This window comes from Toxorhynchites rutilus, chromosome 3, assembly GCF_029784135.1.
Source record: "Toxorhynchites rutilus septentrionalis strain SRP chromosome 3, ASM2978413v1, whole genome shotgun sequence".
Taxonomy (NCBI): Eukaryota; Metazoa; Arthropoda; class Insecta; order Diptera; family Culicidae; genus Toxorhynchites; species Toxorhynchites rutilus.
The window spans coordinates 70,454,501-70,479,492 of NC_073746.1; the positions used below are offsets into that span (position 1 = coordinate 70,454,501).

The following is a 24,992-nucleotide window of genomic DNA, read 5'->3' on the forward strand; positions in this document are numbered from 1 at the left end:
AAACAGGAATGGCCCTAGATGGCTGCCTTGAGGAACGCCAGATGTCACGGGGAAGGAAGGAGCAACATAGTCCGCAATTTTGACAGACATGCTTCGACCAGTCAAATAAGAATAAAGCCAAGCAAGCAGGTCGTTCTGAACACCTAACCTGTCATGTCGTGATTCATTCTATCGAATGCTGCAGAGAGGTCTGTATATATAGCATCTACTTGATGGCCTTGCTCAATTTCACGGATGATGTAGGAAGTGAACTGTACTAAATTGGTAGTCGTTGAGCGCTTGGACATGAAACCATGCTGGTCCATCGAAATGCAGTGAGCGAAGTTTTGAACCAATTCTTCGAGAATAATTAGCTCGAGAAGTTTCGACGTAGCACTTAAAGCGGCTATTCCACGATAGTTCGATACAGTCCTTTTGCAACCTTTTTTGTGAATCGGAAAAACGGCACTACGGTGCGATATGCAAAAACACAGATACAGCACAGGACCGATAGAGAGGCTTCGTCAGCTTATGGGCGAGAACAAACGGGGTAAAAAAAACACGTAAAAAACGTAAATAAACAGGACTGTAGAAAAAACAGAAGTCCACACAAAGCAGTGATGCCAGAAGTGGTACCGATACTGCAACAGTAAAATAGGTGCAATTTAATTTATTTTCAAAATAATTTATTTGTGATTTTTGTTTTTATTTTTTTCAAAATTTTTTTTTCAATACAATACACTAAATTATGAAATCTACTGTCAACAAATGGACCGTTTGGCAGAAGTAGCTTGATGAGGATGTTTTAATGCATCCACCACATAGTTCGGACCTGGCACCAAACGATTATCACCTTTTTCTCACATTGGGAAATTTCCAGAATGATACGAAATTGGGATCAAGAGAAGATTGTAAAAATCTATTGCTATGGTTTTCCGCTAATAAGGACCAAGACCTTTATGATAGAGACAATATGAACTTTTGGAATGGCAACAAATTTTCCAACAAATCTGTGTATATTTGACCCAAATCGGACAATCCGAAGCATATTAAAAATAGTTTTGAATGTCACCTAAAAATAATGGATTACTTTTTCTCCAACCTAATAGATGCATAGAAATAATTCCAAAAAAGTATTGCAAACATCTTTGCGATCTATTAAAAATTGCTCGAGATATAAGCATTCGAAATATTCAGTGTTTATATTTTCACTTTACCCCAACATATTCATGTTGATGTAGCCCTACGTCAAAACTGAATGCTGAACGCTATACTGTGCTTCTATACACATGCTTCTACGGAAAGACTAGAAATGTTATCAGGCCTGTAGGCAACCCAACACAAAAGCCTCAAACAACAAACAGTGGCCAGAATCCAGGCTCGTAAGTTGTGCGAAAGTCGATTTCAACCAAATTTCGGGGTTCAAATTCTAGGATCATGCTCGCGACCAGGTTTCTGGCTGATTTATGTTTATTTTCGCGAATTTTGTGACTGATAATACCATGCATTCGGAAATATACAAAAGTAAGTGCTTCACCAAAGTGGGTCCCACATTTAATTGAGTCCCATGACGACCCAATTACTTATTACGTTGTATTGGTGTGGCAAGGCGCTGTCATTTTATGAATCACTATAAATTATATCGCTTAGATAGTCAGACGAATTATTATTAAAATGATTGACAATAAGTGTCTTCAATAATGTGAAAGCTAGGCTTTCGACAGTCGATCTAACCTCAATCCATATTTTGCCACCTTACACAGTCAATATCGCCCTCAACCCGAGACAACGAAAGTATCCGCGATGGCTAGTGGCGACATTCGAGTTTGGGATCCAAACTATTCTCCATCAGATTAGAAGGCTAAAAGGCCATTTTCAATTGGTAAAATTTGAATGAAAATATCTACTTTGTATAATTTAATTAGTGGAAGCGCGTAGTCCTAACCCTAACTTAACTTATTTCCTCTGAATTTTCAGATATTCCTACTAAAATTAATTATTATAATACTAGCTGACCCGGCGAACTTCGTCCCGCCCAAAATTATTGTTTTGATATGAAATCCACGTTTTACAATCTTTACAATTTCCATTTACTATAAATTTTCTATTACTTCTACCAAAACTCACCACTATAATATGAATTTATTTTCAGACATGATTTTCGCTCAAGATTCTTGACGCACTTGCAAATAACATGTTTCTTCGTTTTCGCTTCATACTAACGGAACATGGATCTTAATTCCGCAAACGAGAAATCCAACTGGGCTAACAACAATGTCATAGTGGAACCAATGAGAATTTCTAACTTTCTCTCAAAGCTTTTCAAAAATTTCAAAACTTTTTCTCACCATAACATTGATCTACAGGCAGAGACGAATACAACAAAATAAAGACAGCTCAATTCGGATCATTCCTTCTTTGGATTTTGCGCAACACATTTGGCCTCCCATTTTCATTTATATAGATATAAAGTCATTACCGGACACGGTTTTTGTGCAAGTGTTTTCCCACTTGCAGAGATTGTATTACCTTTTTTACATAGAACACATTTGATATATAGAGCTAATTTAAAATTTAAAATTTTCGTTTTAAAAGCGTGTTTATTCCATCCAAAAATCAAAACCATTTTTGGTTCACATAAATGGAACACCGAGCTCAATGTCGACTATGTCGAATTGTATGGCAGGGTTGCCACATTTGCACAACTCGATTGGTTTTGAGTCGAACGGATTACAGAGTGCAAAACTGCAATCAGTTCGGGTAATTATTGACTCTATCGGATTTCAGAAATCGGGCTAGTAGTTGATCAGTAGACAGATTTGGAATTTCTAAGGAAATTACATTATCGGTATCCTCAGGGTCTATCGATTTTGTCGCCTAACCAAACTAAAAATGTGTGTATGAGATAATCGTCATATCTTCCATTGTATCGAATACATCCAGCAATATGTGGGACCGATCCCGACACGACTTAATTTTTTGTTTGTACATACGCTCTTTACCTTCGCGTGTATGTCGATCATAAATTGTTGGGACTGCTCACATCGTAGAATGACGTCGTCCTGATCATATAGAATCAGCATATGATACAATTCAAAATAAGAAATTATGTTCATAATGAATGAATTACCTTTAGCTGGGTCTCGTTTCATGTTTGTGCAATATCCATCTTGTCCCTTCAGAACATTTCTCGGATTTTTCCTCTAAGAGGCCCTTCTGACTTAACGCTTGCAAATTGAATTTACATATGTGTTCTCCAGCAGGTGTTTTATCAAGATTGATGACAATAGCGTGATTGTCATTTTGAAAACAGAGCAAGTGAGATTTGAAGTATGTCAATAATTCGTTTTGCTCATTCAAAAATACATTGGCGAAAAGTCTGGCTTCAGACGAAGTGAGGTTCCTTGCGAATGTGTGGATGAAAGTTCGATGTAGTGGACGTAGCGCCATCTGTCATTTAACAACATAAATTAATTCGTTCGGTTTAAAAACGAAGGACGGTTAAATTATTTGAATATTGTTTATACAAAACTACAAAAATCACCATGAATAATAGGGTATGGGGCATAAATTTATGGTTATGTAAGGCTGTCAAAAAAGTCCTGCGGTATTTTTTTTGAATTTTCATTTGTTCATAAAATTAGTTACAATCATCTGTTTTAAGTCAAATATGCGCCGTTTTGTTCGATGACTTGTTCCCAACGAGATGCCAACTTCATAATACCCCTGTCATAGAAGCTCGCTTCCTTATTGGCAAAAAACTCGGATAGCCAATTTTCATAGGCCTCTTTTGTGGCTAACTTCTGACTACCTAGCTCGTTCGCCATGAACAAAAACAGGTGGTAGTCACTTGGTGCAAGGTCCGGACTATACGGCGGATGCAAAAGAACCTCCCATCCGAGCTCCCGGAGCTCCCGGAGCTTCTGGCGCGTCACCAAAGAAGTGGCCTGGCGTTGTCCTGATGCAAGATAATGCGGCCTCTGTTTATCAAAGATGGCCTCTTCTTCATGAGTGCTACCTTCAAGCGGTCCAGTTGTTGGCAGTACAGGTCCGAATTGAGCGTTCGGCCATAGGGAAGCAGCTCATAATAGATTATTCCTTGACAATCCCACCAAACACACAGCAGAACCTTCCTGGCCGTTAATGAGGGCTTGGCCACCGTCTGAGCCGCTTCAGTGGGCTTCGACCACGACCGTTTGCGCTTCACGTTGTCGTAAGTGACCCACTTTTCATCGCCAGTCAAAGATGTTTTTTTGCGTCAACGTGTGTGGCACCCATACATCGAACTTCTTTGTGAATCCAAGCTTCTTCAAATGGTTAATAACGGTTTGATGACTTATCCCCAGCTCTTGGCCGATGCTACGGCTGCTACTATGCCGGTCTTTCTCGGCTAATTCAGCGATTTTGTCGCAATTTTCGACGACAGGCCTTCCGGAGCGTGGCGCATCTTCGACGACCTCTACACCAGAACGAAAACATTGAAACCATCGTTGTGCGGTGGAAATGGAAACTGTATCGGGTCCATAAACTGCACAAATTTTATTGGCAGTTTGAGATGCATTTTTGCCTTTGTCATAGTAGTACTGTAAAATATGTCGGATTTTCTCTTTATTTTGCTCCATATTTGCGACACTATAACTCACGAACGACTTAACCAAACAAAACACTGACAAGGACTATATTATAGCGCGCAAAAATACCTTTCCAACAAGCTATAGTATGACTCGATACAATGAATACAACTAGAACTACGCGCTTACAACGACACCTCGCGGAAATACCGCAGGACTTTTTTGACAGCCTAATATCAATTACTTAAAACCAAATTTAAGAAAAAAGTTATTCAGATTTTTTTTTCGGCATAGAGCCACCTTAATCGGTATTAAATATAGAGTATTCGGTATCCTAGCGGTATCGTATATAGTTTACAACCTATTCTCATGCCTATCAAGTTTTTTGATCATAATTTCATCAAAATCGGTCGAGCCGTTTCGGAGGAGTTCGACCACGAACATCGTGACACGAGATTTTTATAAATATAGATTTATATATATAGATAACATAAATTTCCGACACAATTTTTGTATGGGATTTTCTCACCACTTGCAGAAAAGAAGTGATTTGCATTCACATAGAATACTAATTTGACTCGAAAAAGTTAATTTTCATTCATAATTTACACTTTAAAACTCGTTTTTCCTTCTCAAAAACACATCATAACACTCGCTTCACAAATACAGACTGTTCTTCTAAGTTTCAAAGATGCCAGATTATTTTAGTTTGCGAAAATATATGCAAGTTATATTATCTGCAAGCGAATGCTTTTATTCCATACATGAGACTATGACAGTTGAACCCCGATTATCCGCGAGCGGGTGATCCGTCGTGCGGATTATTCGCGACATAGTAAATCAATAGGCCTTTCCGGAATTCGTTAGTGAGTAGTAGGCCCACGATCTTTTGTTGTGGTCATGGCTTTTACATTATTTAGCCACTGCTATACACGACCTTATAGATGGATAGTTTGATGATTTCTGTATTGATAAAACATAGTTTTTATGTTGAAACATCTTTTTTCGTATTTGCATATTTTTTTTGTCCTTTAATGGGTCATTCGCGATTTTCGTTATTCGCGGTAAGTTTACTCGACTATTCCGCGGATAATCGGGATTCTACTGTAACTTTAATTAACACGTGATGATTTTTCACCTGTGATTTTCCCAGATCTTCTCATTCTCCAAATTTTATAGCGGAGTGTGAAGAAACACACAACTTAGACTTAAGTGTCTACCCCGCTAGTTAGCGCAAAAAATGACCGAGTTCAACGTTAAAAAAAATCCGAAGACGTTGTTAATTTTCATTAACTTCCTCACCATCACATTGTCAGTTTACTTTGAGGTTTTGATTTGTTTCGTGAAAAGTACCGTATTTTGCTATAATTTACATTTGATGCGACATTTTTCTAACTGGACTTGTAATGCGACACGTTTAATTAGACATTTATGTAAACATCGAGTTCGGGGCCCAAATTATGGCCCCACATTGAAGTTCGCCACCAGACGTCGAATCTGTACCACTCTCATCGTCAATGTCCAATTACTGGTCAAAATCGCCTCCAATGCGACACTGAGTGGTTCCTCGGCATGTCGCATTAAATGTAATTTACTGTATCAGTTTTCCAAACCAAAAGCTTTCATTTATTATTCCTACATTTACAGAAGTTTATAAATTTTAATTGCAATCGCAAAAAACACTAACAAAAATTAAATGTCCGCTTGCAAATCTGGCAACTCAATCTGGAAGTCTGTCAGGGAAAACCGTCAACATCATGCATCCATATGAAATGTCACGATATTGATGCCCGAAAATCAGAAAATCCGGATTTCTGCGTTGTCGGTCATGTTCAGCTACCATTATGCTTTCAAATGTCATAGTATTGTCAATAAAGTTGACCGTGTAAGGTCCGCTTATGAGAGCTTTATTGGATCATCGCAGCACTAACTTACCAAACCCAATTAAGGGAGGAAGGTATAATATAAAAATCTATTGAAAAACCAATATTCCATATTTGTGCTCTCCAAATAGGCAAAATCATAGGAATTATAGCTTTACGCTCCAAAAAATTATATAATATGCACCGGAACTTATCAAGCTTACACAGTTACTTATTTATTTATCACCGTCTTCGCCCTAGCCGCACAGACTGAAATTATTACTTAACTTAAACTACTTAAATTATAAAATATTCCTAATCCTTCTTTGAAACGAGCTTTTGGGCAAATTCATATCGAACTCATCACTCACGTTATTGAAAGCACGAAGACACGAGTCGAACGGATTGTTGTAACCATAATTGGTCCTGTGGCGGGGAAGTGCCAAAAACGAGGAGCTCCGGAAACGACGCGGTGGAACGTAGAATGGAATTTGTTCCAGAAGTTCAGAGCAGTCAATGTAGCCTCGTAGCATGTCAAAGGCGAATAAGCGCTGCATGTAAACCCGTCTGCTGGATAGGTTACCCAGGTCGATCAGCTGGCAACGGTCGGAGTATGGAGGAAGGTTAACAGGGTCATTCCATGGAAGATGACGTAGTGCAAACCGTATGAACTTCCTCTGTATGCGTTCAATGGTGATTATCTGCGATGTGTGATACGGGCACCAGACAGGAGCAGCATACTCCAGGATACTGCGCACCAGAGAATAGTATATCGCCTTCAATGCGTGAACATCGGTGAAATCGGAAGCGTGTCGACGGATAAATCCAAGAACAGAGAAAGCTTTGGCGGCCGTGATTTCTATGTGTTCGTTGAACCTAAGTTTAGCGTCGATGGTCACTCCTAGATCGCAGATGGATTTGACTCGATCAAGCGATTTTCCTTCCATGGAATACTCGTGGTAGGCAGGGTTATAACGTCGACTGAAGGTGATAATCTTGCATTTCTTATTGTTTACCCGCATACCGTTATCGCCACACCATGTCAGCACAGTGTTTATGTCGTCTTGCAGGGCGGCATGATCCAGAGGCGAGGTAATACTCCGATAAAATTTGAGATCGTCGGCAAAAGATAGCTTAGACGAAGAGAGCAGTGAAGACAAATCATTTATGAAGAGATTGAAAATCAGCGGGCCGAGAACACTACCCTGGGGTACGCCAGATGAAATATTGAATGGTCTAGATTGTGAAGAATTCACCACCACATAAGCGGAACGATCCGATAAGTATGACCACAGCCACTCCATAAACCAATCGGGAAATCCCATGTGTTTCATCTTGCTGATTATAAGGATATGCGGAACAGTGTCGAAAGCCTTCGCAAAATCGATATACACCGAGTCTACTTGCCGCCTGAGTTCTATTTCACGGGATACAGCGGTGACGTAACACATCAGATTAGTTGTAGTAGACCGAAGTTTCATGAAGCCATGCTGGGTATCAGAGATGATTGGAGCTGACACGTTGTGCAAAGCCTTGTGCACTAGCTTTTCGAAGACCTTGCTCAGACAGCTCAGTATTGATATGCCACGGTAGTTGCTGACATAAATGCAGTTTCCGGATTTATGGATCGGAACAATAGAGGCGCGTTTCCATGCAGCCGGAAACGTTCGGTCGCGCAGTGAACGGTTGAGTATAAATGCGATGGGCGTCGCCAAGGTGGAAGAGCAGTTTTTAAGAAGCAAGGGAGGTATTCCATCGGTACTCGATATTTTCTTGGTGTCAAGTTCTTCAAAACATTTCCTCACATCTTCAATGGTGAATTGCAAAACCGGGAATGCGATGTCATACGATGGAATGTTAGCAAAGCAATTGCGACGACTAACGGGCGACACTTTGCTGAACACACTCTCAAAGAATGCAGCAAAAAGTTCCGCTGCTTCTGCATTTGAGCTTGCATGAGATTTTCCATATTTAACATGGTATGGAATACGAGTGAATGATCTTCGTTTTTTCACAAAGTCCCAGAAGAGCGAAGGATCACTTTTTACATTCGACTGAATCCTAGATATATAATTTTCGTAGGTGGACAGAAGAAGTGCTCTGTAATTTGATTCCACTTCGCGAAGTTTGTTGCGTTCTCTCTCAATTCTCGTCCGGAAGTACCTTTTACGTACTTTCCTAAGTTTATTGCGTAGGTGCCGCAGCTCAGGAGTCCACCATTTAATTTGCCAATAACCGAGGTAAATGCGCGTCTTTTTCGAGGAACGTGTTGAATGAAAACTTGATACAACTTATCGTAAAAAGTCGAAAGTGATTCGTCCACGGTTCTGTCACTCATTAAAGCGCTCCAGTCGATGTTGGTGAGTATGTTGTTCAAACGGTCAAAATCACAAGCTTGAAAAAAGGTGCTGAATCGTCCACGTTTTCGTCAAGTATTAAAATAAAAGGAGGGTGATGATTGTCCACAGGTAAAATTGGAATAGGCGGTACTATGAGGTCTAGTTCATCTGGCCTATTAACAAATACTAAATCCAGAAGTCTATTATTCGTGTTCACGAGATTGCAGATTTGTTGGAAGCCAGTAGTAAACATGCTTTCTATAAGAGACTGCTCGGCCTCGGATGAAACGTTCGATGGAATGTAACCATTTATGACATCGTCGAAAAGCCACCGGAGATGAGGAAGGTTAAAGTCGCCTACCGATATGACGATGTCAGTCCCAAATAAACGATCCGCTATGTGTTGCACTGCGTATGCGTGTGCGAGATATAAGTCTGGAGTAGAGCACGGTGGGAGATAGATGGCCACAATATACATTGAGCGATGTGCGGTTTTCACACGAACTGCGATTTGTTCAAGCTGTTCGCAATTCGGAAGTGGAACATGCTCATATTTCAGGTGCTTTTTCACCGCTATCAGCACCCCGCCTCCCATAGAAAAATTGCTAGTTAGACTACTACGGTCGCATCGGAAAAGCGTGTATGCAGATGTAATTTCGGCGTTATCAATATCGGATCGCAACCACGTTTCCGTGAGAACAAGCACGTCGTAATCGCAGCTGAGAAGCAGTAATCGTAATTGAACAATTTTAGTACGCAAACCTCTGATGTTCTGGTAATAAACCGAGAAAGGATGGTCGGTCGATTCGGGGATGCTTCTCGGTATCCAAACTGATGATGAGGATGGATCAATAGACGGTGTCGGTTCGCTGGAATCGTATGGAGTATCAGGTACAAAAATCAATTGCGTTCGAACATCGGACGTGTACTTGCCTGTGGCGACAGTGTGGAAGTCCCCGTCTCCATACCCAAACACAGGGCCGGGACGACTGCTGATCGGTGGTAGCGTAGGCTCGACTGTGATGGGGGGGATAAAGGGCTTCCATGTGTCTAAAAATCGTTGCGTCCCGGGATGAAAGCGTCATGTTTGATGATGTGTTTGTAAATGTCGGCTTCAAATGCGTTGTTGTTGATATTCGGGTACTCGAAATTTTTGGGAACCGTAGTCCTCAAATTCGCGGAATACTAAACCCTCGTACCATGTTGCAGGATCAAGGGCCTTGTTTTGATGTAGGACTACGTCTTTCATTTCTATACCGGGGTGTAAAATCAAAGTTTCGAAAACGAAAGCGTTACGCCGGAGACCGAGATTTTGAGTGTTAATAGCTCCTAAACAACTGAACGAAATGGTATGATAAACACTTCATTCGAAAGATAAAATGTCTACGCGTTCTATACTTGTTACTTTCTGATCCAAAAACTTGTTTCAATAGTCTTAAATTTGCTTTCAAAATAGGCTATTGAAATCACCAATCGGTATATAAGCGAGCGCCGCTCGGAAATCCACTCAGTTCTAATTGAACAGCGATTGGAGCATGTTGTCGCTGTTGTGGGGAAGCTCTTCGTTTATCATGAAAGCGCTGATGAACGGTGTCACCAAGAGCCTGTTTGTGCACCTTAGGCCAGAAGGGAATCCATCAGGAGGAGAGTGATGCTACAAACGGTTCCCCGGGAAGATCTCGAAGCAGCCGCTACACACACACACACATACACGCACGGAATTCTTTCCGTTTGGATCGAGAAAGATCCGGAAAATAATCTGCCAGTTCCTCTAGGAATTTAAAAATACATTCATGTGAAAGAGTTTATTTGAATGTTTTCTATCCATGTAACACTGTGACCAAATTTGTTTCAATCAAGTGCTATTAACAGATGGTTATCGAGTTAGCATTAACCACTGGTGGGCTTCCAGTATCGAGGAAAATGTGGAAATATCTAATCGTTACTGAAAATAATCTGCCAGTTCCTCTGGGAATTTAAAATTACATTCATATGAAAGAGTTTATTTTAATGTTTTCTATCCATGTAACACTGTGACCAAATACATTAGGTTTTGTGATTTTTCAATCAATCGCAATCAACAAGATAGCTTCTGAAGATTATTCTTCCCCATCAGTAGGATATTTCGGTATCCAATATTGGATGCATAAAACCTTGTGCATCCAACGTAACGCTCTCGTTTTCGAAGTTCTCCAAATATTCATTCATTCAGAATGAATTCAGATTCAACTTCATACAAATGATCTCTACGAGTCCTACGTCACCCTTGCGGTTATACCATAAATATAACCCACTTCCTGTTTTTTAACGACTGATCAAGGCCGATTTTAAAAGAGACGAAGGACAGCGTCCCTATTTCCTTTTCTCTGGGGACGAGTTTCATCACCATAGGATCGACGTCGATTTCAAGATTGGCTTTAACTAAAGCAGTAACGGATTCAACTGTGACGTCTGGTCGAATCCTCGAAAGATACAACCAGAACTTCTGGTCGATATCGTTGTTGCAAGTGGGAACCATCACAGCATTATCTTGTGGTTTCTTGCAGCCCACACGGCATTCAGGGACACGAGAAGCAGTGTCAAACTCACGCAGTCTTTTAGTAGGCCTTCGGGGTTCGATAGCAGGCCACTGCACACTTGCTGCTTGTGAGGGCGGAACTGCAGGCTTAGAGTGCAGCTCTTTGATCTCAGTTCTTAATTTGGTGATAGCTGTCGTCAAAGAACGGAGTGGAGATTTATCATCAGCTACATCCGATATAGCACGGAAATGTGAGTTTTCAAATAGCTCCGCGCATCCGTCGCACATCCAGAAAAGATTTTTCTTGTGGGATGTGAAGTAAGATTGCATCGCACGAGTTACCCCGGAGCAATTATTAATATGAAATAAAGCGCCACAGTATCCACGACAAACTACGACGTCGATACCGGTGATTGCTTCTGAGCACTTCGCACAATTTTTAGCCATAGTAATGCGCCTACGCTTAGATGATACAGCTGATGCTAAAGCGCCTGTGCTTAGGTGATACAGATGACGAAATCGAGCAGTGTAAATCAGCTTTGCTGTCGCAGGTGGCGGTTTACTCCAGCAGATGTCGCTTCGGGTTGAAACAATAGACGAGGGGAGTGGGAAGCAATCGGTGAATGGCTGAATATCAACAACCAAACTACTGCTAATGCCCAAAGCAGTGTTTTGATATTTTATCTCTACGGCGGATGTGCGAATTAGAACAAACACACACGATTTCACTTCACGGCACGTACATAGAACATCAAACAGCGATGGAGTGATTTTACAGCTCGTAATTCACGGATAATAGTTAAGACAAATCACAGTCCATGGAACAATGATACAAAACGATAGCTCTTCGATAGAAAAAAGAGGTGCTGTTATTGAATATTAAAATTTCCCACAAGTTTTGCATTTATACATTTCTTAGTTTCTATGAAATTCAATTGAGCCGTTTTGCTTGACAGAAGCGTTTTATACCATTCTCCCTCAAATGCAATTAGTGGGGGTACAACATTAACGTTGGTCAGCAAAACAATAATAACTACAAACCGTTTCATTTCTCCCCCCAAATGTGTATCCTATTACCACGAATTACTAATCGTGTGGCAAATTATCTAATTTAATTACTATCCCTTATGCTTATGCTTATGCGTGAATTTCCGTGGAAGTTTGTGGGTGCGGTGTTAACCGAGTTTGAGTATTTCCCAGCGCATGGAAAAGCATACACGGAACGAAAAGTTTCCCTCTCGGTTTGCACGTTTTTCGTCCAAAAATTCGTTGATTTCCTATCGTTGTATATATGTCTTGGGTGCACGTGCTAGTGTTCGCAAAAATCCTACGGTGGCGGAATGGAATGAGAGGAAATCGGTTCCGGGTATCGTGTGGAAATGGGAAAACGGAAACTTTGCCATTAAATTGATACGCCAATTGCGAGGGGAGCAGACGGTTTAGCAAATGAGTTGGTAATTGAGAATTGTTTAGTGTTTTTCGTACGATTTGTTTTCTTCTGGCCATACCAGGTTTTCAAACAGGATTATCACCATTTACAATGGATGTTTCATCATGAACATGTGTGTGTGCGTTTGTGTTGTTTCCAATTTTCTCTGCTTGAGTTTTATTTGATTTATTTAATTAACACATTTCTCTGTTTTTTCTATCGAAATATCGGTCAAACCGAAAACCTGCATCGACTCGCCATTGAACACGAACACCTCGCTGTCAACAACCATTTTCATACGCAAAAACACCAAACCCAACTCGTTATAAACCTGGACCGCGGCCAACGTGAACCTCACCCCATCGTGTGCACCGTTGCTGCTGGTGCGCAAATCCGGGAACTGCTGTCGTCGTTTATCCCACTGGAAACTCTTTGCACGCCTGGGGCATTACAAATGGTGCGATAAATTTTGCACAACACACAACCCGGAACGGACCGGATGATCCGATGCAGCTGGAGGAGTTTAATGAAGCCGACGAGATCGATGACAACCGAAAGTTCGCTCTGCCAGTGCAGTCCCCGGTCCACGGAGGAGGCCACTCGCAGTGAGACCGCCGCTTCCTGTGTTGAGTGTTGAGGCCTGTGGACCAATAATGTCTCCCCCCACCGACTGACTGGTGGTAGATCAATAATCTGGCGCGCTTGTCTAGAAACAATTTAGGAAAGTTAATTGGAAATCACTGCTGGAGAGAGCGGCTATTTTTCGGCGCTTGCTAAACACATTTATCATATTTGCGTTGTTTATAACGGTCATTTTGTTTAATGGGTTAGTTACGGCAGCCGCAGAATATACTGCATTCAATTTATTTTGTGTACTCGCTCGGCTCAGATGACAGTTTTGTTGCTGCGCAGTGATTAATTGTACTCGCGGGTTTATATCTATTTGTAGTCAGCAAAAATGGTCCGATAACGCATTCCATTAGGTTATTCACAGCCAGACTCAATTTCAAATCAAGTTTTAGGAAAAAATGTATAACGCTATCAGAGTTTTCACTAGTTAATGAATTGGGAATTTTTTGAATCGTATTGACGTCATACTATGGAAAAGCTATCTTCAGCTAATACTTTTTTTTAAATTAATGTAAAAAAGACATACAGTGACTCAAACTCGTACCCCGCCATGCAGATCTTTTTTCACTACTGTTGAAACTCGAAAACAAGCTTTCGGAACATTCTATTTAGATAATGATACATACATCATTTCAAAGCTTAAACTTTCGGCTTGGGAATATTTTACGAACATATTTTTGACTTGATGTGTGTAGATGCAGCGGACAAAAATATCGAGAAGAAATCGATTTGTATCGGTTTTTGACGCAGAACAACGTCTTTCAGGAAGGGTGACAAATCTGAAAACAGGTCACGTTTTTATGAAATAAAGTTAACGTTAATAACTATTTTCACTGTGAACGAATTCTCATGATTTGGATACCAATCAAATCGAAAATTCTCTAAGATTTGTTTGATATGCTATACATTACAATTCGCTAATCTCTAAACGGTTTAAATACATGAAAACTGGAGAGACTTTCTTTTTCCCATACAGTTGCTCTGCTGATTTGTGTGCTGACCCTACCCGTATTTCGAATGCACCTATCTTGAATATTTCTTAACAGATCGGAAAGATGTTTGCATCAATTGATAAAAAATATTTCTACGCGTCTATCACAATTAATAAAATATTATTTTTCATGAAATGAACAATTGAATAACTGTAAAATTTCAAACGTTTTCTAAACGCCCTAACTGCCAAGTTTTGACTGGCCCGCTTTACGGTTTCCCCAACACAGGCTTCAAAATCGATGTACCTGTGGAAATCCGCTCTGCAAATAAACATGCAAGTCGGAGATATTTTTGTCCCCACTGAGCTGTGTTTCCCTAACACGGACTTCAATATTAATGTGCCTGGAGGAATCCGCTTGGCACATACATGCAAGTCGGGGGTATTTTTGTTCCCACCGAGCTGTGTTTCCCTAACACAGACTTAAAAATTAATGTGCCTGGGGGAATTCGCTTTGCGAATACATGTAAGTCGGGGGTATTTTTTGGAGTTTAGTACTTTTGTACTCGCTTGTCGTTGTGCAGACCGGAATATGTTTCCCTAAAACGTACTTTGAAACTGAGAAGCCTGGGAAAATCATTTCAGATACTAGAGGTGAATGAACTTTCGATATTCGAGAACTACGTAAACATGAAATGTGCAATATTTTCAGAGGGAAATGTGAAATACAATGATCGTTTGAAAATTCTTCCGTTCACATATTTTGGTAGTCCAAGGCATCATATCAAGCGTAAAAGGACGTTCATCAAATTTATTCGTACCGAGGAACATAATATATTACAACAATTTCGATGCATTTTTCGAAGTGGTAAACAAGTGGATTGCATAGTATAATTGCGTAGTTCTACGTCGAAAATATGCGGTCGTGTCCTAGATACAACGCCTTACAATTTTTTGAAAATCGAAAAATCACCCAAGGAGGAAGGAAAGGAAATTGGGGTTTTCCAAAAAAAATTTAGGATGCCAAATGCCTAAAAATTGCATGAAACGTCGAGATCTAGTGTCATCTCGAAAATTATTTTTTTTTTGTCAAAAATCGACATTCTGGGTTGTTTTTTCGGAATACGAACGAAACATATGGTTTTGGGTACCAATGAAAATAGTTATCTCGATTTTTCATTCGGAACTTGCTGCAAAATGTTGATTTTCACGATAATATACCCTTTGCAAAATATTAGCTCATTTGAACATTTATATTATTTATATTATATTATTATATTATTAGTGTCGCAGACGTAAAAATTATTATTAGTGTCACAGACGTAAAAAATTGAGGTTTTTTTTTAAAACAGAAGATCACCGAAAATTGGGGTTTTCAAAAATTAAGTCTCAGAGCGTCGATTTTTGATAAAAAATTGTTTTTCGAGATGACACTAGATCTTGACGTTTCATGAAATTTTAAGACATTTGGCATCAAACAAAAATTCGAAAACCCCGATTTCCTTTACTCTCTCCCCTTTTGGGTGATTTTTCGGTTTACAAAAAACTCAAACTTTGACCACTTTGCGCCGCTCTCCCTTAAGTCCGATTGAGCTGATATTTGGCATTGGGTGTTTTTTCGAGGTGTTAAATATTTTGTATATGGTAACTTTTTGAATTTTAGGGGCGGTTTTTTCCCATACATTAATTGGCACCCTAGTGTAGATGCAGTGGACAAAAATATCGTGAAGAAATCGATTAGTTTCGGGTTTTTTTCAAAAAGCTCGTGAGCTAACACCTTTCTTCCAACTAAGTCAATAGTAAATCCATTTAACCTTATCAAGCAACTTTCATTTGATTCCTATAACGTTTCTGTGGGATCTTTCAATACATAAATATTTGTATTTGAATGAAAAATTTACCATTCATGTTTGATGATGTTTGTGGGTGAGGAGTGCTTGTATATGTGAAAATGCGTATGCATACGTATGCGTATAATCACTCCTTGTAATCCTCGTACCTACAAACGTATGGAAACGAAGGTTGCGAATCGTTCATTCTGAGAGTACGCACATGGCCACGCCATATCTGCAGAATAATCTGTATTTTTACAGATTTTTCAGACTTTTTGAAACCAAGAATCTGTAGATACAGATTACAGATTTTTTTGGTTTCCATACAGATTTACAGATTTTTTCAAAATAACGTTCCAATATTAGTTGTGGCTTGATCTCAATAATATTTTTTCCTAACTCACCAATGTTATTCACATATCATTCGAATCAATCTGAATGAGAGCCATTATATTATTCATATGCGGTATCTAGTACTGCTTTCTCATGTTCAATCTAAGGCGAAAAGATGCAAAAATCTGCGTCATCGGCTAGCCTTTCAATAAGAGCCGCAATATATGGGATTTTCCATTAATCCTTTCCTTGAGCACGGGTGGCAATTTTTATTCATACTGAGTACCGTTATCCATTATTCCTAGTAGTACCGTTTTGCTTAAACTTCGTTTAGAAAAAGTTTGAACTGATGAATTGTTGCATAAATTATAGTATTAGTATACCTTTTGCTGTGGTGACTGAAAGTAGACAAACCACCGTAAAGGGTTAATACAGATTTTGATACAGATTTTATGAGAAAAAAACACAGATAAAAAGATTTTTTGAGACCAAAAACACAGATTTTATTATGGCAACCCTGTGTACGCATAGCATTTTGAACCTCTGGTAAAATATGCGTTGAAGTGCTCCTTTAATTCACTTCAAAGTTTGATCGACGGGCTAAAAAAACGCTGAACCTATCAATATGAAATGTTCACAGGTGTTTTGCGGATACACTAGACTAAAAATGTTCGTGCTAACATTTGAACTAACAGCAATACTTGCAACATTACAGTTGATCTTCAGAAACAATATTGAAAATTGATGCAACGAAATAAAATAAATTTCCTTTCGTCAAAGCAACAAATTAAATCAATACAAAATTTATTTCAGTTCTCAAAACTACTTTTCGGTTTGCATTGTTTGTTGAATTATTCATCATCAAATACGAAGGGGAAAATGTTTCATTCAAACAAAAATGTCTCTGTATGGAAAGATCCTACATGAATGTTATAGGAACCAAATGAAAACTGATTGATTAGGTTAAGGGAGTATTCTAGTCTAGAAATTTCAAAAAAATCAATTTTTTTCCCTTCATATTTGTGTAGCTTAGTTATATTCTGTAAGAATATACCCTAGAAAGGACTTATCGAAAATCCTATTATCAACAGAGTTAGAGCCATTTTAGTTATGCGATATGTAACCTGGTACGCCTATAACAATGAACTTCAAACTCGTTTTTCTCGAAACAAGTATTTTCAAACTGGCATGGCTTGGCCGAGGTTTCAGAATCTGTTCGATTTTTCTGTTTCAGATAACCAGAAGGGCTGGAATACGCCACCCCAGATGGGCTGGAATACGAATATACGCCATGGCACAACTTTTTTTGAGGCCTCTCACTTCATCAACTCTTAACTATTCTAGTTATGAATATTTATTCTCCGTTCAATTTTTGTTTTATTGTAAAAAGGTAGATGAACAAATAATGATATAATGGATAGTAAAAATATTCTTTGTTCTATTCTTACGGAGCTTGAAAAAACGTCCGGAATTCGTGTCTCTACACTAAAATACCTTCTCAATTGGATTTTGTATTAAGTTGGTTAGCAAAAAAATATGTTCTTTGAATAAACAAAAAAATAGATTTTTTTATTTCTTCCTGATTTTTTTCAAGATAGAAGTATTTCGTAAAATATTCCAAAAGCTAATGTTTTGAGCTTTAGAATGATGTATATACCACTATCTAAATAGAATGTTTCGAAAGCTTGTTTTCGATTTTCAAAAGTAGTGAAAAGAGATCTGCATGGCGGAGTACGAATTCGAGTTTGAGTAAATGTATGAGAAACTTGTAATTCACGCGACGGAAATAGTGGAATTGTAAGATTAGTTGAATAAATGCAAGTTCAAACGTTCAAATTCTTATATTCCTCTTAATAAACATTGAAAGCCACTAAATCTCAAATTTTAGATAAGACACAAAAAAAGGGAGAACTGTTTCTAAATTCATTGTCACGTCAGTAGGATTTATTCTCATTCGACCTTCGTGTCTAAACCCACTAGCAAGAGAAAAATGGTGAACAAAAATTATGATATAACCTTTGTATCTTCTTCTTCTTCTTCAATGGCACTAACGTTCCTAGAGGAACTTCGCCGTCTCAACGTAGTATTACTTGCGTCATTTTTTATTAGTACTTAGTTGAGATTTCTATGCCAAATAACACGCCTTGAATGCATTCTGAGTGGCAACCTCTAGAGAATACGCGTGATCACAGTGCAAAGTCGGAGGAAATTTCTTTGACGAAAAATTCCCCCGACCAGAACGGGAATCGAACCCGAACACCCGGCATGTTAGTTATGACGCTAACCACTCGGCCACGGGAGCACTCCAACCTTTGTATCAGTGATCGACGAATAGAGAAAATAAAACTATGCATTAGGGTAACCATGAAAAAACCAGTCATTTTACTCTAACTTTTATATTCAAAATTCTACATCAAAATTGTTTTCGTACGACTTTTAGATGCCAACATTTTGCGAGGCAGAATTCGTCAATATCTTAATCCTGCTCAAAGTTATTGATGGGTTTTTCCCCAGAAACTCATGAATTCAATTTTAATTTACTCAAATACAAAAAACAACATATCTTTGAAAATCACATATTTTATAGAGTGAAGTTTGTTCTTTCAAATTCCGTCAACAAACATTTTTTATGTTAGCACCAGAAAGAACGGCAAGCAATTGAAGAAAACGTATTTTTTGGGAAGAAATATCATTAACTTTGAGTGAAGTTGAGAAAGTATTTCGAAGACAGTTTGTGTGTAGAATTTGAAATATAAAAGTTAGAGCAAAAAACAGTTTTTTTTCATGGTGACCCTAACGCAACTTAGAAAAAAGTCGCTATATCGGTTATTACAAAGATGTATCAAATAACTTGGACTACAACATTGTCGAACTATATTAACCTCTATCTTTAAAGATAAGAAAGTTAGTTTTTTTATTTCATCGAAATTGTTGGTCACCCTATTTTTGGCAAAATGAAAATGAGCGCTCTATCATATGTAACAACTTTGTCGAAGACAATTTTTGTCTAGAAAATAACCGTCAAGTAAAAACAAGATAATAAATACGTTATAATAAATCATCGAGTATTCTTTACCAAATACAATAGAAAGTGTCATTTTATCATCGAATTGGGCCAGAAGTTCCTCTTTTTCACAAAAGAACTTAAGGATTATGAGTCCAATGCTGCATTTGTGATTCATAAGTGTCGGTGGCTCATAGCGGTATTTAGATTTAGCAGAAGTTTGAAACCAACAATGAAACATTGCAGGTATATTTGATTAGGAAAAGCATATTCAAACACCGAAACATTGCCAGAATATCCGAATGACATCCACTTCTAAATCCTTGCTGAACTATGGGGTGCAGAAATTCAGCCGCTCAGAAAATTTGGGTTGCAGAAGCTCTTACGTTCCATACCCGTGGCTTGTACTTCGGTACTATTGCACTTGATGTTTAATGACCCTGGACCCACCAAAAAATCTCCAATGCTCGTTAAAAGATAGAAGTCATCATCTCCGGAGTATTTTCACCGCATAGATCGTCCAAGTCATATGTTAAATAAATAAATGTTTTAATTTAATTATATCTCAAAGAACCCCAATGGTTTGGCCATAATTGTAACTGTGACATGTGTCCTGATTTTCAACTCCGACCAGCTGGTATTCCTAGACATACAAAAATTGTTTGTAACAAAGACCTACACGATAAAGACGTGAATTGAGCCCGCATTGGTCGATCTTTGGGGATAAGCGAGTCCATCTTCCAAGATCATCCCTCCATTGATTCTGCCAACTTATAAATGCCTGTTTGTCCGAAAAATAGAGAATAATTCGTGATTCGCATCGATTCACATTATGAGCTAACGCCGAATTGCAGGCAAAAAGATTCCAAGTTGCGTCGGGAAGGAAAGTGAGTGGTTAGTGCAATCGAAAAAACATACCCGTTTTAATCTTTAAATTGTTTAATTTTTTGCTATATTTTCTGTTCGTGCTTCAAGCATAACACAAAATATGTCGCAATAACGATTTTGAGTAACATGCGTTTAAAATCTCCTTATGAATCGTTACATTTTTCGTAGAGTGATCCTTTTTTATAGAAATCAAAGATATAGTCCTATGTCAAAACTCTCGATTCTGAGGTCGTGCAGAATCTTATGGCTTGGGCAAAGGCAAAGGCTCGCGCATTCGGATATAAATGCCAAATAAATAGAATGAATGATGTGAAAATTAACTTTAATTGTTTCTGATAAATTTCTAATTAATTGTTTCTGATAAATTGATGATAATCGAATGAAAATTCGAATTTCGAGAATGAATTTTTTTTGTGCGGATTTTGAACGATACACCCTTTATTGTAGTGATTGTAATAAAAGATCAAGATATTCGCTTGGTAATTGATTGCAACGTTTCAGTAAACAAGTCGACAGTAGAGTCGATATAATAATCAGGATATTCTAGCATTTTTGGCGGGAGAGAAAGTTGTTTGTAATCAACACTATCAAAGGTCTCTTCCATTATACGAGATTACCACAGGGTGCATCGTGAAGCGCCTCAATTTTTCAAAAGGTTAGGGTTCAAATTTTGTGATTTACTATTTTGTAATCTTGACGACGTTTTATATGCTGGGGTTGACTACGAAAACTGTGGTAGAAATCTTTATTTAGTTTTAGGCTGTCTTTCTAAAGCTAAAATAAAGATAAATCTCGCGAAATACACATTACCTCTGGTAAAGGTTTAATGCCATGTCCGCTGAACGTGGAAATTATTTGTGCAGCTAAATCGCAACGAAATGTTTCAGAATTAGAAACATCGTTGGGACTTCTGAACATTTATGTAAAGCTCATTCCCCATTTGTCATCCCGTTTGTGTTGTCTTTACAAATTATTGCAAAAATACTAACATCAGTTTGTTCAGCAAATGTCAGAAAGTCTTTGCAGAAATGCAAAGATTATCTTTTGAAGGAAAATCTTTTGGAGTTTTGTGATCCGAAGAAACTGGTAGTGGTGGTCTCGGACGCTTCCAGCTATGGGATAGGTGGTGCTATCGCTCATGTGGTTGATGGCGTAGAAAAACACATTTCTTTTAAATCATTTTCCCTAAAAAATACTCACAATAGTAACACAAGTATCCAAGCATCCTATTTTCGGAACATACTGATTTCGAACTTTCAGAGCAAATAAATTGAGTTTGAAAGAACTTCAAGGTCGCGGAAGACGCCTCCTGTAATATTCGTGCTCCAATTCATCGTATACCGTCTGCAGCTAGACCAGTGAATGAAGCAAATCAAACTGACAAATCATTCTCCGGCACAGCAGAAACCACCCCGAATAGAATATTCGTTAAATCAATCAATCAATCAATTTCCTTTTTTTTTTTCTCAAAAGCACTATCTCTTCCGCATCGTTGAGTGGAATTAATCATCATTTCCCTTAACGTTGCCAACCAGACGAAGTTCGGTGCAGAACTAAGGCTCTACGACTGGGCCAAAAATCAAATGCAACTTTGCTGAAGTTACGTCTTTTCCCAGAACGCAAACCACGAATCCAAATCTCGTTTACACATCTCAAACAACCAGGACCGGGAGTGCTCTCACTCTCAGTCCATCCAAAATGGGCAACGGAAAATTCCGTTGAAGGGAAGTTTAATATTTCACTAATAGCCGACAGGGGCGAAAAGTTCACCAATATGCTTCACGCACGCTTTGCGCAACCACACGGAGACACGGAGTTCAGCCCCAAAGAGGCCGATCCTGGGGGGTGAAAGCAAACTGATGTGATGAATTTTAAATGCACTGCTTTCTGGTGCTGCTGCTGCAAACCATCCTTCTTCTCTCGAGAAGTAAAACTTTCACAAGGGCTGGTTCCTCTAATACAACACGCTGACGCACACACCCACACACCCACGAACCGAAAGGACTGGTTGCGAAAGTTGGCTATAATACTATTGATTCCCTTACGCCCGCCAGCATTCGAAACATGTTCCTTCCCTCATTATTTGCCCATAAAACTTAAATGACTTATAGGAAAATTGATTTTATTCAATTAACATCTAACCTAACGCTCGATAGAGTGCTTTGTTTCGATTTTATCCTTCCGCCGAAGGCAACGAATAACAGCAATATAACACTAATGAGGTACAAATTATATATCCCGGTCCTGGCTTTTCTCAAGTACAGAAATTCTCCCTACTAACTACACTTAAAATCTAGCACTAAATCAACATTTTAGATTTACACAACAAATAAACAAAGGATTCAATGTATCTAAGTCTGCATTTAATCACGCGCCCATCGTATGTTATTTAGGTTGGCTGAGTAGCAGGTGGTAACCAGAAGCGCAATCGCTACGTAAAATCAACGGAAAAACAGGAAAAACTTCTCAGTACCGGTGGCGCAGCGTTGTCATTTATTGGTATCTATCACGAGATGACTGCCGGAGAGTTGTTAAGCGTAGAACTTTTCGATGATGTCCTTATACTTTGCCGCCACAACATTGCGTTTCACTTTGAGTGTTGGTCCTGCAATTATAGAGAAGAAAAAAGTGTTCAAATTTTGAGAATCGGTAAGTTTGTACACACATGTTTCAAAATTATATGTATGTAAATCAATATGGAATATAAATGTATGCAAATATGTACAATTCTCACGGAACTATTTACATAAGTCGAAGATTAATCTTCTGTACATTTCCTGGCAGTAAAATTATATTTGTTTTTTTGACAAAAAAAAATTAGTCATAATTCAACGTTCTGATAGAGAAAACAACTCTATTTAAAGTAGGGCATAGTTACATGCTGATTTAAAAATTCAATGAGTGCCACATGCGATAAAAACTGGATTCACTATAATTCTTACTAGACTGTTCGGACACATCCCAGTCAAGTTCAATCCTAGATGCTAACTAGAGATGAAACGGATTTCCGGTAACTATCCGGTATGCAGCCATTGTTTGCCTTTTGCCTTTTGCCATTGCCATTGTTTGCCGAGCGTCGTTTTTTTTTATTAAATCGTTTATTTTTACAGGCTCAGTTACATAAGTTTAAAGGAGTCAAACTCCTATCTGTATAGCTACAAGTATATATAAACATTTTTCATTAATTTTAATGTTAATGAAGTAGAGAACCGATTACTCGCGGTTTGCTCGAGTTTAGAAGGGTGACATTTTTTCCAGGAAAAGGATGGGATATAAGGATATGTTGACAATGTTCACACTCACATTCATCATACTCAATTCTTAAGCCTATCTTATATCTAATATGTATTTACATTTCACCTTATTCTATTGTTAGTAAGAAGGGATTTGATTTCTCGTGATGGAAAAGGAAAAGGAGAATATAAGGATATACGGACAATCACACACGAAGATCGATAGCTTTCAGGAAGACATATATTTGAGACATGTAATCAAGGTCTAACCGAGCCAACACATCTCTCACCGGCACATTGGGCTGCCTTCCTCTAGCCCGAAGAGAGTTTTCTAAATTCGATCTGGCAACAAGATAATCCTCGCACGACCAAACAACGTGTTCGATGTCGTGGTAACCTTGGCCACAAGCACAGATATTGCCATCGGCAAGATTGAAACGAAAGAGTAGCGCGTCTAACGAACAGTGATTGGACATGAGTCGAGAGAATGTGCGAATAAAGTCCCGACTCAAGTCCAGACTTTTGAACCATGGTTTGAGGCTAACCTTAGGGATAATCGAGTGAAGCCACCGACCCAATTCATCTTCGTTCTACTTACGTTGCCAGTTAGCGATGGTATTTTTACGGACTAAAGAATAAAATTCATTGAAGGGAGCGTCGTCTTTAAACGACATGAAATTCATACTGCTCTTCGATCACACCAGCACGATGTGCATACTTTTCGGTGCAGTGCTCCGTACAGGGGTAGCACTTCGGCGGAGCACACTGCCGTAATGAAAGAGTTAAAGATAAACTCTAGCAAATCCTGCCGATTGCTTAGAATTTAATGACCACCAGATGTAAGAATCGTGAATGCGAACGTTTTCAAATAAGTCAATTTTTGACGTAGGACTACGTCTTTCATTTCTATACCGGGGTGTAAAATCAAAGTTTCGAAAACGAAAGCGTTACGCCGGAGACCGAGATTTTGAGTGTTAATAGCTCCTATACAACTGAACGAAATGGTATGATAAACATTTCATTCGAAAGATAAAATGTCTACACGTTATATACTTGTTACTTTTTCATCCAAAAACTTGTTTCAATAGCCTTAAAATTGCTTTCAAAACAGGCTATTGAAATCACCAATCGGTATATAAGCGAGCGCCGCTCGGAAATCCACTCAGTTATAATTGAACAGCGATTGGAGCATGTTGTCGCTGTTGTGGTGAAGCTCTTCGTTTATCATGAAAGCGCGGATGAACGTTTTCACCAAGAGCATGTTTGTGCACCTTAGGCCAGAAGGGAATCCATCAGGAGGAGGGTGATGCCACAAACGGTTCCCCGGGAAGAGATCGGAGCAGCTGCCACACACACACACATACACGCGCGGAACTCTTCGTTTGGATGCCATTCAGCATCGAGAAAATTCCGGAAGGATCTAATCGTTGCTGAAAAATAATC

At 38.8% G+C, this 24,992-nt stretch overlaps 2 protein-coding genes across 2 annotated transcripts in view; one reads left to right on the plus strand and one right to left on the minus strand.

Moving 5' to 3' along the window:
- The window catches only part of LOC129777283 (insulin-like growth factor-binding protein complex acid labile subunit), a 40,418-nt gene extending 20,927 nt beyond the window's left edge, over nt 1-19,491 (plus strand). The window contains exon 5 of the mRNA XM_055783487.1: nt 13,212-19,491. Coding sequence (XP_055639462.1) covers nt 13,212-13,307 — 96 coding nt within the window. The 3' untranslated portion in view covers nt 13,308-19,491. The remainder of the gene's footprint in view (nt 1-13,211) is intronic.
- Nucleotides 19,492-22,421: 2,930 nt separating this feature from the next.
- Nucleotides 22,422-24,992, minus strand: part of LOC129777280 (very long-chain-fatty-acid--CoA ligase bubblegum) — a 94,082-nt gene continuing 91,511 nt past the window's right edge. The window contains exon 10 of the mRNA XM_055783482.1: nt 22,422-22,921. Coding sequence (XP_055639457.1) covers nt 22,848-22,921 — 74 coding nt within the window. The 3' untranslated portion in view covers nt 22,422-22,847. The remainder of the gene's footprint in view (nt 22,922-24,992) is intronic.